The following is a 14214-nucleotide window of genomic DNA, read 5'->3' as shown; positions in this document are numbered from 1 at the left end:
TTGTTTCTTCAAGCATGTTTACAATAGAAATAAAAGCACAAACTTTTGGCAAGTCATGATCCAGAAATCATACAGCAGCTCCAATACAATACAACATGGAGTGCTAAGAAGTGCAGAGCCTTCCCCATTAGGTGCAATATCAGAAACTGCTTCATGTGTCGGTAGAACTGTCTACATTTTATATATTTTTAGTTTATCTGAACATTTATATCTCAGTTGTCCATGATAAATTATACTCTAGATGGACTACAAATAAAAATCTAAATCAAGAAACCAATTAAAGTAAACATTTCCAGTGGATGGAGAAGTCTGTCCTAGGTATATTGAAAACCCCATGAGCTGTAGATTGGCCTGCTTGATTCTTTTCAGAATACATCTAAGCACTGTTGTTGATGAAAACACTTTAAATAGATGAAAATACTTTAAATAGAATAGACAACTGAGGAAGAAGGGAATGTGATCAAACAGAATCTGACTGACCCAAATATGAATCTAGAGAGCTTATGTAAATTTTGAACCACCAAATGATGCATCTTTCCCGTCAATGTCTTTTTACTCCTGAGGAATTACTTGGATTAGGCGACGGCACAATTTGGACAAGAGAGCTGTTTTGTGCAATACATTTAATAAGAAAGTACTTTGTGCGTCATGCAGTGACTAATGAAATGGCATGTGACACTTTCCCCGGAGATGTTTGAAAAATGCAAATGTATTAATTTATCCTAATTAAAGGTTCCAGTAAAGCGGGTTGAGAAACCTTTTTCAGTTCAAGGTTGCATTCCCTTTTGGCCAACTCTCTGAGGACTGCATGTGAGTGATAGGCTGGGCCATAACAAGTGTGAAAATGCACAAACTGGTCATGGCCACCCCCCACTTATGCCACCCATACACATAGCACATAGATTTCCACTCCCTCCCCCTGCCTCCAAAAAAGAAAGCAGTCGGGGTTGAACAAAGCCTTTTTACATTTGGTCTTTTCCCTCCCAAGCTGCAGTTTCCACAAAGATTTTGCTGGTTCCCCATCTCTCCTGTAAATCTGTCCCCTTCTCTGATGGGTTATTTTAATGTTCTGTGCTTCCATAGTGGTCTTTTGAAACAGTTTGGTTCATTCATTGTGCTACTCCTATTATCATCTGGGGTAAAATGTGATAAGTGCTAAACAAGGCACAAATTATATAGAAAAGAAAGAAAGAAATGGTGCCGTGATGATTTAAAGTGTAGTAAGGACTGGATCTTCATTTTTTTTTTTAATAAGATTTTTATTGGGTTTTCACATTTTATAAACACAGACACACACACACGGACAAAGACAACACATATAAAGTTTCATATCCTTACTTTCCTAACCCCAGTTCTTGACCTCCCCCCACCCCCCCTTCATACATCCTAATTCAATTAAATTAGCTCAGCAAGTTCATATCTCTCATCCTTTACATATTATTATTATATATATATATATTTAAAGAAATACTTAATTCTTATTGCTTGGCCAAATTTTACTTATCCAGTTTCCTTATAAACATTAAATCCTTTTCTAAGGTCGACTCGAATTCCTTCCACGAATTTCCCTTTTATCTTAAAAATAGGTCATAATAATCAAACACAAAGGTCATAAACATATTTTTAAAAATTCTTTCCCCCCCCCCGACCCGGTTTCTGTCCCTTCCCAATGTCCCCATGTCCACAAAAACAGTCTTTAGCCTGGATTCCTCACATCTGAGGCCTTTAAATCTCTGTCAGTCTCTCTCTGCCGATTTTGTTGGTAGCCCTCTTTGTTGGTCCTCGGGTCTCGAAGGAGTTCTAGCTCAGTTTCATCAGATTTTCTTCCATCCAAAGTACTTGACACCAGCTGCTGCGAAAGGTCAGCCAATCCATGCTCAAAGAGGAAGCCCCAATCATATTTCTTATTTCTTTTAAATTCAAATATTCCAAGTGTTCCAGGGGCTTCCTCCCTCCTCTTTCGCATCTCTCGCAAGTTTGTAATCCAAAGGTCTTCTTCTTTGTGTTTTGACAATGTAGGCTTGTGGTTGGTACTCTCCATCTGTACTGGCCCTTGTTCCCTCTCCTCCTGTTCCGAAGTTATCTCTTCTAATTCAGCTGCAGATTTTTTCCCGGCCAAGTCCATTGTGCATTCAGCAGAGTCAATTATTTTAGAGTTCAAGGTTATAAGTTGTTTACTCATAGCCGTAGTCTGCTCCTGCAACTTTCCCACAAGAAAAAACATTCTTTCTATTTCTGCCTGTAATTTTCCATCTGCAGCCATTGTAGTGTTTCAATGTTTCCCCTAGGGGGATTCTGGTTACTTAATAGTCTTTTCCCAACAGTCCGTTACTTTGTTATTTCACTGCTTTGTTCCCAACCATTTTAATTCAAATATAACAAATTTAGTCCAGAAAGGTGTTAAATAATAAGATTTTTAACTTTCACTGCCCGTTTGACAGCTCCTTTGACAGCTGTCAAACTCCTTGTTCCTTTTTCTCCAGCTCACATACAGGACACTCCCGGGTCTGGGGGGGTTTAAACAAAAACTTCTAAAATTCCAGTCTTACTCTCCAGCACAAATCTTCTTGTGCCAAATTCATGAAAATATTATCTTTTAAAAAACACCAAAAAGAAAAAACTCTCCACCTTAGTTCTCCGATCCTTGCTTTAAATCTTCTGTAAGCAGGGGGGTGCGGACTTCCCTTTAGCACACCCCCCGATCGTACCGAATTCAAGGATAGAAATTTTAAAGTCCAAATTCCATTCTACTCACGGATTAATTAAAGTCCAAATTTCAGGGAAGAAAGTCAGCGGTCTCCGGCCATGGCTCGCGGCTTCGCTCCACTGCAGTAGCGGTCCACTCACAGCACCACGCCGCTCCCCGTACCCTCTCCGCAGCCTTTAAAAAGGCTCTTTGTGGGTCGGGGGGGCGCTTTAGGTGCCCGCCGAGTCACCAAGTCCGCAGGCTTCCGCGCCTGCGGTTTCTGAGGGTCCCCGCGTCGCCGTCGCGGTAGAACCCTTCTCCAGCGGAGCCGATTCCCTCCGGAGCTCGGAGGGAATCCGCCATTAACCAGATCGCGCTAACCCGGAAGTCCAAGGACTGGATCTTCAGTCCTCAAGAAATCCATCTTGAAAGCACCACTCATTTATGAAAGGCTGCACTGAAAGAAAGTGTCAAGAATTAAGTCATTAGTTAGTTCATGTGTCTTCTGTGGAGAATAGGGTTAAATTCAACATTAAGGCCTGAAAACATGAGATTGCCTGGTGAATGCTCTTGAGCATCTTCTTTCCTGAAGTTGCACTTTCCTGTGCTGGCCAAACAGCAATACAAAAATTCAAAAGACCTTTAGAATCTCCACTTGCCACACCATGAGGGGCTGCTTGCTGGGGAGAAAAGATGAAAGCCCTGTCTGTATACTGGATTGTGACTTAAAGTTTGGAGGAAAATTAATTATTAGAACCTTTTCTGTTACAGTAGGCTGCATACTCTTAAGAAGCTAATTTAGCATACATGTTGCAGCTTTGTCATCACTTTAGAAGGATGTATCGCTCTACCTCTTAATGTGGTGTGCACATGAAATTGCTTTGAGCTCCAGTGCTGTGAACTCTCAACCCATCGGGTTTATACCCATATTCTGTTGAACCAACAGATGAAGCATTAGGACAGTCATTATGACTCTAGCTTTGTATGTTGGGAAGATGACATGCACTAACCCTGGGTCAGTGCCAGAAAACACTTTGAGATGCCTTCTGAAATTTGACTAAGTGAAGAGTGTCAAGCAAAGTCCTGAGATTCACATTCAGTATTTCCCCCCTTGGTTTTAACAAGAACCTACTTTCATTCATAAATAGGACAGGTAACGTGCTTTTCTGTACACCCCAAATTCAATGCAAAATGTCCTGCTAATTCCATGTTACATGAAACTAAATCAAAATGCTTTATTTTGTTTTACTGTGTTGGTTTAAGCTGCCCAGAGCATATGTCTCTTTTTTTTCATTTGGCAAGCTATAACTTTAATTGGAAGTAATTTGTCACATGACATCTTTTTTTTAAAAAAAAAACCTAAACAAAATCTGTAGCTGTGGATTTGAATACACACACCCAGTTTTTAAAATGGATTAACTTCAGCGTTTTTAACATCAGAGTTGTTGACAAGGGAGTGTTGGAATTTCCTGCTCTGAACTAAAAGCACTGCTGCTGCTGAAAGTTCTGCCCAAAGGTTAGACTGAAACAATGACATACCTTCAGTGTGAAATTTTACTTTACAGTATGCCACAGTTAACAGGCTTTGTTTTTCTTTGCATTCCTACTCTACATAAACTCTTCTGGCTGTTTAACTTGTGTTTCCTGTTTTCCTGTGCCAAAATAATAATTTAAAATGTAGTAGCACGATAGAAAACTTTGAGGCAGGAACAGGGGAAAATCTTACCATACCAGTGTTGCAAGACTGGGGGAGGGAAAAAACTTGTCTAGCATTGTCAGAGTCTGAATGTTACTTGATCTACTACGTGATTGACGCAGAGATGTTGTCAAAGATAAATATTTTAAACCTTAACTCTTGTTTTTCAGCATTATGTGTTCAAAATGTGGAAATGGTTAAGGGAGAGGCATAAATATAATTTCATAGGATAGGCATAAACACAAGTATGAAGGAGTTTTCAGCCAGTTCAGGAAAATCAAGAAATGAAACTAGTTTATCAGGTTTCACAGTGAAGAAAACATTAAAATAAACCAGCTGGTAACTCATTGTTTTTATTTAAAGATGGGGCAAAATTGAAATTCCAGATCTGGAAAAGCACATTTTTTTTTTGCAACTTAAAAGTGTCTTGTGTCAGTGTTCAAATCCTGAAAGACAGATTTAGGGGAGGTATGTGCAAGGAAAATCCCATTTTTGTTGAACTAAGTAAAATTATTTAATAAAATTATATGTATAGACTCATGAAAGTAAAAAGGTTTGGCACTAGGCAATATTTCTTCTTCAAAAGACTTGGATGATAGAAATTTACAGGAGAGCATATGGGGCCAGAGTCTGTGGGACTAGGGCATGGGTAGGCAAACTAAGGCCTGGGGGCCGGATCCGGCCCAATCGCCTTCTAAATACGGCCCGCGGATAGTCCGGGAATCAGCGTGTTTTTACATGAGTAGAATGTGTGCTTTTATTTAAAACGTGTCTCTGGGTTATTTGTGGGGCATAGGAATTTGTTCTTTTCTCTCCCCCCCCAAAAAAATATATATAGTCCGGCCCCACACAGGGTCTGAGGTACAGTGGACTGGCCCCCTGCTGAAAAAGTTTGCTCACCCCTAGACTAGGGCCTACCTTTTTTTCAGTTGGAATTCCAAACCTATTCCATTTCACACTAAATTTATGCCAAAGACTTGGATTCCCCCCCCCCCCCCCCGAAATACACGTTACCCAAAGAATGCATCTGCATATTGGTTTCATTAGGTGAGCACACCTTAAATAAACTGAATTTGTTGAGCATCACCTGTGATCTCCCACAGGGCAAGAAATGGGCGCTGCTAAGCTCTCATCACAAAGTAAGCTTGCTACCAAATCTCTTTTGTCAATTTACTTGATAAGCTTGCCAAAATGAAAGCAAGGAAGACGTCATTCAAGTAGATTACCTGTCTGTTGTAATAAATGACTTTTTGTCTGACTTAGGCAATTGGTTGAGCATTTTTGTTCCAGATTTTAGCAATTGTAAATGATGTTTCTAGAAACCATGATGTTCTGTGATTTCCTCATGTTGGAATGTGAAACGAACATTTTCCATTAAAGTAGGTTTGCCTAGCTACAGAACATATTATAAACTATATAATATATATTATGTTGATATTCCTCCCTTTACTTGAATAGGCTGTGTTTTCTACTGAGAGCATTTGGGGGACAGATGTAGGAGGCTGGCCCCAAGTTTTGCTCCAGGTTACCTCCTTGCCACGCTGCTCATTTTTTCTGCCATCTCCAGCTAATTGCAGGAAGGTCTGATTAAGTTGTAGACAAACTATTCTCCCCTTCCTTGTCATGTCATGGCTCAAGTTGGCATATGTTCAGGGAGAATTTTCCATCCCTTGGGATGCTAGTCCGTATACTGTATCATTCTAAGGTATGCTCCTGGTTAACAAATTTATCCCAGTCAGTGTACTTTGCTAGTTTGTCTAAAGCAGAATGGGTTGGAATGCTTTGTAATAATTATCAGGAAGCTAGCTGCGACTAGCTTTGTCCCTGGCAAGTTAATTTCAGTTGTGAGTCACTGTCTCCTCTGGTTGGAACAGGTGGAAATCATTCTTATTTTAGATTATTCTCCATGAAGAGAAAATTCGCAGGTAAGTGCACTGTTTTTGCAATGCTGGCACTGTCTCTCACTCACTCTTTCAGTTAATACTTTACTGCAGTTGCACTTTGGTCTTAATCTGCAAAACATTAGCTTTTCCTTTAACACAGCCTTGCTGATTTTGCAAAAGAAAATGCAGATTTTTTTCCTAGCTTTCTAAAGAATGAAAACAGAGTCCACATTTTCATGCAGATTATCCTGCAGCCTGCATTTCTTACTACTTTTTTCTTGTTTCTCTTTGTTTACAGTGCTGAGGCAGGGACTAGCTTTCAGTCCTGTTTATCGATTTTCCTTGTCTGACGGCAACATAGTTGCTGCCCAAACGAAGAGCAAGCTCATCCGTTCTCAGACTACTGGTGAACCTCAGCTTGTAATATCCTTGCATATGCTTCACAGGTAATTTATAAAATTTTTGCTGCCTTGAAAAATCTTCAACCTCATATCCTAAGAACAGCTGCAGCAAGAGTACATAATTTATCATGCATTATTGCAGTAGCCCCCTTTAGCTATATTGGGTGTAGCATGACAGTAAAATAAAGTATAGTTTTGATTTTAATGGTTTCTGTTTTGTAAGGAAAACATCCTAGTCCACTTGTTTGTAAGTAAATACCAATTATTTAAATAGTGCTTCCAACCAACCACATGAATTTGGGACTTCAGTTGAAGATACAGATTGGTGTTTAACAGCAGTTTTATCACTGTTTTATCACATCTACTTTGACCACACTTAATTTTAATGTTCCACATAAGATAAAATCATAATACTTCATGTAGTACATTTGGTATGTTGAGCCCCTCACTTTGTGTACAGGCATGGAAATCCTTGCAGGGCCGGTTGCATTCTCAACTCAGGCTCATTCTGGGGTTTGAAGGGTTTCGCTATTGGGAAATCTGAACAGTTTTCTTGTATGCACTAATGATATTGTTTTGTAAGAAACTTTATAAGCACTTAAGAGAACTGTTTGGACAACACATCTTTGCATGTAAATATTCACCATTGTTCCAGTTCAACATCTCCTTCACTCTTCCAAGAGAGATCATTATGGGACAAAAAAAATGAAGAATGTCGACAATGGGAAATGACAATTTTTTCTCCAGAATCTGCAGTTCCTATTCATTAAATATGAAAAGTTCAGTGCTTGGTTATGAGAAGCTATTGCATATTTGTGTCAGGCTCAGTTATGAACTATGCATAAGTTTTAATAAGAATTATCTTTCGTTGTTGTTTATTTGTTAGCTGCTGAACATTGTACAAAAAAAGACTTTACTGACTTTGACTATACCCTCTGAACATTGCTGTTTAAACAATTCAGAACTTTTTGTTGGAATTAAGGGGACCTTTTTATATTTTGAAGGTGGCTGATGAGGCAGCAAGCTAAATAAAAACTGCCAGGCTACAGGGCACATACTTACAAGAAAGTTAAGTTTTTCTAGCTTATAATGCAATCTGAGAAACAGTAAATTAACATGAACCTTTGGGAGTTTTGTGCATTTTTAAACAAAGTTTCCCCTTTCATTTTAGTCATCTCATGCTAACAAGAATTGACTGGACAGTTTCTCTTCCTCCTCAACTTTTCTTTCTAGTTCTCATGCCACTAGCAGGGCAAAGTTTAAATGTTTCAGCTGTAGAACTTTCAGTGCAAACCCTGCAAAGGAATGTTTAAACCAGTGCCAAAACTCTATTAAATATAGTTTGTTCATAAAGCACTTTTCCTTCAGTGTTCTTTCAGTAATTTAGCAGACTTATAATTTTTAAGAAACGCTTTTTGGGGGGGCATTGATAGCTCCCATTTTTTAAGTCTGGAGAGAGGAACTGACTACAGATGTTATTCAGTGTAAATTTATAACAGAACAAAAACCTTATGTGCAAAAGAAAATCTGCAAAGAAAACTAAACTTGGATAGTCTTCAAAGAGATTTCATGCACATATCTTCGCTCAAGAAATGTATTTTCAAACAGCAATATCTTGTTCCTGAAAAATGTGATCCTTCCCTAGATAGTGCTACTGTGTAGAATGTGGTTTACCTGTATGCTGTTGCTCTCGGCATGGGGAAGTGATGAGAGAAGCAGTGTAAGGAAGCTATTTTGCTTCCTTAGATGCTCATGTAGGGAATTCAGTCCAGGAAAGAGTGGGAAGAAAACTTACCCTGAGATTATAAGCAGTGGATCTCAAGGCAAATCTTCTTTCTCCAGGTTCCTATGGTAGGCTCCCCTGCATGAGATTTAAGGCATTCCCAAATAGCACTTGCTCTGTTTCTCATATCTGCACACACTGAAAAGCCCAAATGGTAGAAGATATGGGGACATGTCTCTCTGTTTTTTATAAACTGTTTAGAGATATGCTGCTGCACAGAGATTTAATCTGCAGTCACCACACAGCCGCCATCACTGCTTATCCAGTGGTTTCCTAAAGTAGTGGGTGGAGATCTTTCCCCAAAGCTTCCCTGCTAATTGCCTTATATCTCTCTTCTCCACTGCTGGCAGCCACTAGAATAGTCAGAGTTCCCTACTTCACAGAATATTTGGATTGGAAGATTTGTGCTACCAATGCTCATGCTGCAGAGTACATTTAACAACCTTTTGTTTTTAAACAAATAGTTTTGCGCTGGTAATACAGTTTTCTACCCCTCTTCTCACTCCAAGTCATTTATTGAATACATATGGAATAACGTGCTGTTTACCTGTGGGATTATTCTACAAGGGATAATATTTGGTTGGAGCACACTTTAGTCATCTGGAAAAACCTCCTCTTCCCCCCATCTCTGTCCTTCTTGCACATTCTTTAGCTTGCATGTACCCACAAAATCTTTCTCTAACTATGCTGATCTCATTCTGAACTTGTTTGCTGTACTGTAGTTTTTTTGGCTTCCATACTTAAAGCAGTGTTGTAATTTTTTTTGGCTGTACTTTGAGATGACTTTTAAAACTTGCTTTTTACTGTAACTCTTGTTGGCAAATGGGGCAGCAGTTTCAAGGCTGTAAAAGGCCTGTTCGTTTACTTTCAGATTGTCAACAAATGCCTATCCTCTTTCTGCTTTCTTTTTTCAGAAGTGGATTTGTCCGATTCTCTCTTATATAATCAAAATAGTGAAAACTTTATTTGCTATCAGAACTTGTAGATATGTAATTGGAGCTTTCTCTCTTATGTGATATTAAGATATCTGTTAAGACAGAAATGAACCCAAGAGCCATGGAATCCATTTCCAACTGTTAACTCATTTGGGTTCCTTGCCAAAATAAATATATTTCCACAGTCAGTGGTGACTCAGTGCAATGGTTTGTTGAGACGATGGTTCTGTTGTTAGGTGAAGCAAGGGTTGCCTGGATAGCTCTGTGCAGTGCTTAGCCTCAATATTTCATGAGAGCAGAGCTCAGATGTTGCTTCAGCAGCAGGGCTCTTCAGATTGAGCCTTAAATAGGAGCTGCAGCTATTTCTCTGTTGCTGAGAAGAAACTTCATTTAAAGGGGCCCAGGCTGCTTTAGCAGTTGATTTCTCTGAAGAGCAGAGAAGGCTGTGGTTGCTGTAGGAGTTTTGAGGTGGAGTTCTCAGAGGGATGCTGGCACCAAGGATTCTTCCTGCAGAAGCACTTCCAGTTGGTTAGGTGCTTCTGAATCCACAAGTTCATCCTCTGAAAAAGGCTCAGGTCATGACAGTTACCACTATATCCTGTTGAGTGTTTTTGCATGGAGGAGGGGGCCAGCATTCTTAACTGGAGGGGCTTATAACTCAGTCCTGTGCAGGTGTGTGGCTACCGAGTGTCTAGTTGCATCCACTATAGGTCTCCAATTACCTCAGGGCCTTAGAGTCTGGCTCCCTCATGCAGTGGATCTCAGCAATGGATACCAGAAACCTCCAGCAAATTGTCTTTGTTCATCTGTAAAATAGAAAAAGCAATGATCTTTGTCAAAAAGGTAATTGCTTCTGTTTGTTTCTTTTCTCTTTCTTTCATTATGAACAAGATAAAGAAATGTTAGTAGAGGCCCCAGGCTTAGGAATACATCAAGATAAAACAAATGCTATGTCCATCTTTGCCTTGGGGATTGTCAAATCTTTATTTTATCAATTGTGTCTTTTATTAATCATATTTAAAATGTAAATTTTAATAATGTTTTTGTTCTTTTTTACTGTTTCAGGGAACAGAATGTTTGTGGAATGAACCAGGATTTAACTGGACAAGCAATGGGAAAGCCATTGAACCCAATTAGCTCCAGCAGTCCTGCCCATCAGGCCATGTGCAGTGGGAATCCAGGTCAGGATATGACCATCAGTAGCAATATGAATTTTGCCATAAATGGCCCGAAGGAACAAATGGGCATGCCAGCAAGCAGGTTTGGTGGTTCAGGCGGGATGAACCATGTGTCAAGTATACAAGCATCCACTCCTCAGGGTAGTAACTATGCACTAAAAATGAATAGTCCCTCTCAAAACAGCCCTGGCATGACACCAGGTCAGCCAAACTCTATGCTATCCCCACGGCACCGTATGAGTCCGGGAGTGGCAGGCAGTCCTCGGATCCCACCCAGTCAGTTTTCCCCTGCAGGAAGCTTGCATTCACCTGTTGGGGTTTGCAGCAGCACAGGAAATAGCCATAGTTATACCAACAGTTCCCTCAATGCACTTCAGGCTCTCAGCGAGGGGCATGGAGTCTCTCTGGGGTCATCCTTGGCTTCACCTGACGTAAAAATGGGTAATTTGCAAAATTCCCCTGTAAGTATGAATCCTCCTCAGCTAAGCAAAATGGGAAGCCTGGACTCTAAAGATGGCTTTGGACTTCATGGGGAGCAATCAGAAGGTACAGCTGGACAAGCTGAGAGTGTCTGCCATTCAGGAGAACTGAAAGAAAGTAATGATGGCATGCCCCAGGTTGTTGGTGAGAGGCCTGATGGACAGAACAGACTTCATGATGGCAAAAGCCAGACAAAGCTCTTACAGCTGCTGACCACCAAATCTGATCAGATGGAGCCTTCACCTTTGTCTAACGCTATGGGAGATGCTAACAAGGACTCCGCGGGAGGTTTATCTGGTTCTGGTTCAACGCATGGAACCTCGCTCAAGGAGAAGCATAAAATTTTGCACAGGCTCTTGCAGGACAGTAGTTCTCCTGTAGACTTAGCCAAGCTCACAGCAGAGGCCACAGGGAAAGAACCGAGCCAGGAGACCAGTAGCACAGCTCCTGGTTCAGAGGTGACTACAAAACAGGAACCGGTGAGTCCCAAGAAGAAAGAAAATGCACTACTTCGCTACTTGCTAGATAAAGATGATACTAAAGATATTGGTTTACCGGACATTACCCCCAAGCTGGAACGGTCGGACAGTAAGACAGACCCTTCCAGTAGCACAAAGCCAGTAACTATAAAGACAGAAAAAGAAGAGATGCGCTTTGAGCCGAATGAACAGGTAAGAGACTCTTTTTTGTTGTTGTTCATTCAGGAAATTTGTCGTGGAAATGATCCTTGCTCATTTGCTTCAATGTCTTCCCTTTATACAGGGTTGTGGGTTGTTTTTTGTTTTGTTTTGGCTAGGGCGGTTGATTGTGTTTGTGATTGGAGGCAGTTGCCTTGCTTGTATTGCCAAGACCTGGCTGGCTGAAAGGTCCAATCTAGACCTTGCCAGTTAGTAGCAGTGTGGTTCTTGGTAGAACATCAACTGGGTGTTGGGGAGGAAACGTAGGCGTGAAGAAGCAACAATTTTTAGAGAAAGCCTGCAACAAACAGTGCCTGACATTGGCTTTCTGTGAGGAGGGTGCCGAAAGGGAACTTCAGAGGTAGTGAGATGCAAAGCTAGTACATTGAGCTGTTTGAAAAAAGCATTTCACAGAGGAAGGACGAAATGGTTCATTGTGCAAACTGCACAAAAGTGTCCTAAAATGACATAGATACTTCTGTGCAAAAAAAAAAGCACACAGCAAAAACTCACTCTAGAGTGAGAAAGTGAAAGAATCATAGCTGGTGCAGGATAAACTTACAGGAAGTATAATCTAAATATAGATCAAAGCTTAACCCATTTGTTGTAATGATAGAACAGAGAATATTATAAATTGTTCCGCTGTCCTCTTGAGTCTTCTTCCCATCCTTTTCTCCTTTCTAGAACAAAAGCGGTAAAGTTTTTGCAATACCTACTGGATAGAATTGTTTATGTTTTACTTTTGCAGTGATATCTGTTTAAAATAATGGCTAATTTGTATGTATAGTTCTTATTGTAAATATGGCATGGTCATAGTAGAGTAAATATTTTATGAGGAGGAATTTGATGGAAAAAAGAATAACATTTTCCTTTCTAGTGCAACTTTTTCTGAACAGGAAATACTTTGAAGCATGTTAAAACACCAAAAATAGCATTATTCCAGGTAGCTTATTTAAATAGTCATCTTCCCAGCATACAGATTTGAGTATTTCAGAATTTTTTTCTATCAAACTCATTTCTAAACAACTCCACCCCTTTTTAATGTTTCTGAGTTTTATTACAGCTAGCTACTAGATTTTGGTCAAACATATATTCTAAAAGTACTTGTTTATTATATGTACACCATCAGTTTTTATATAGGAGGTAATAATGGTCATGTTATCTAAGCATTTCTAGCCCCTGTAGCTCAGACCTGTTCTGGTGTCAAATTATAAATTTGTGTTGTGTTTACACAGCAGTCCTCTAATTTAGGTAACAATTACTGTCCCCCAACTTTGTCAGTATGTGTCCCTTTTCTTCCAAACCTATTAACAGAGACTGAAGTAGATTTTCATGCTTAAATATATTCTAAAAACAACAAAGCTTTAAATACAAATGATAGTTCCAAAGAAATCATGAGAAAAACTTTTGGATAAACATGACTCTTTAAATCGAGCTTTTTCCTCCTTCCCTCACCTAGGCTATGGAAGGACAAAAGGCAGGTGGCAAGGATATTAGTTGGGGAATTCAATTTATGCTGCATGGAATAGGCAAAAGCAGCTGGAAGGAGCAGAAGGGTAGACCCAGTTTACTGGTGCTGATGTCATTTCCCCCCTCAGTTTAAATATGAACGTTGAACCCTAACTCACATTCACCCTTGACAAGCACAGAACACATGAAGTCCCTGCCAAATTTCAACCACACATTCAACTATATATAGGAATGGTCTTATATTGAAATGGTGGCTTTGGAAGCATTCACATTTGAGTTTGCTACATGGAAAACTGCAGAGAAGCAGGTAGAGTGCTGGGGCAAATTTAAGTGTTGATTTGAATGCTTCTGGCATGTCTTATAGTTTACATTTTTAATTTTTTTATTAAATATGTCCCCCTACCTACAAGTCATGCGCCAGCAGATGTCTCTTAGAATGGTGACTACACTGTGCTGTCCCCCTAAATACAATTACAGAATAAGGAGATGGAGGTGGTAGTCTAGATGGTCTGTACTCATTGAAAGATCAGGCAGCTTCTCATTTATACAGTACAATTTTAGCCCAGGGTTCAGCTCTAAATCCTACCTTGAATGTCCTGGAGCTGATGCTCAACTCATGGGAGGAAAGATTAGGGGCCTTAGTGAAATCTAACAGCCCCAGACCTTAAATTGCCTAATTTTAGCCAAATCATACCTCCCTAAGCCTTCAATAAAAAGTAACTGGAAGATGGGATCCCAAAGTAATGGGGCCTGAAAATGGCTGCCCTGGATCTAATCCTTCACATAACATTTAACCAGACTGTATGTATGTAGCATGTGGTTAATTGCCTTTGTTCCCCATCATTATCTGCTACTTGGAGTGGTGATGGTGGTGAAATGCTGAGAAACACATGAGTTTGCCCATATATTGTAGAAGTGGTAGGGGACAACACAGGACTGCTGTATTTTGGTAGCACTTCCAGACAGAGTGTTTCATCTAGTACTCCTCAATATTATTCAGGGAGGTAAAATCCCTAGCTGTCAGT

General features: G+C 40.0%; 1 protein-coding gene across 10 annotated transcripts in view; it reads left to right on the top strand.

Annotated features, from left to right (window-relative positions):
• NCOA2 (nuclear receptor coactivator 2) overlaps positions 1-14214 on the top strand; it is a 129698-nt gene that overhangs the window by 93883 nt on the left and 21601 nt on the right. For all 10 annotated transcript variants that reach the window (XM_079983038.1, XM_079983036.1, XM_079983031.1 and 7 more), the window contains 2 exons: positions 6564-6711; positions 10450-11713. In XM_079983038.1, the coding sequence (XP_079839164.1) occupies positions 6564-6711; positions 10450-11713 (1412 nt within the window). The remainder of the gene's footprint in view (positions 1-6563; positions 6712-10449; positions 11714-14214) is intronic.

The sequence above is a fragment of the Podarcis cretensis genome (genome assembly GCF_951804945.1).
Source record: "Podarcis cretensis genome assembly, chromosome: 7".
NCBI classification, from domain to species: domain Eukaryota; kingdom Metazoa; phylum Chordata; class Lepidosauria; order Squamata; family Lacertidae; genus Podarcis; species Podarcis cretensis.
Note: the sequence above shows the minus strand (reverse complement) of the source record. Positions and strands in the feature narration are given on the sequence as shown.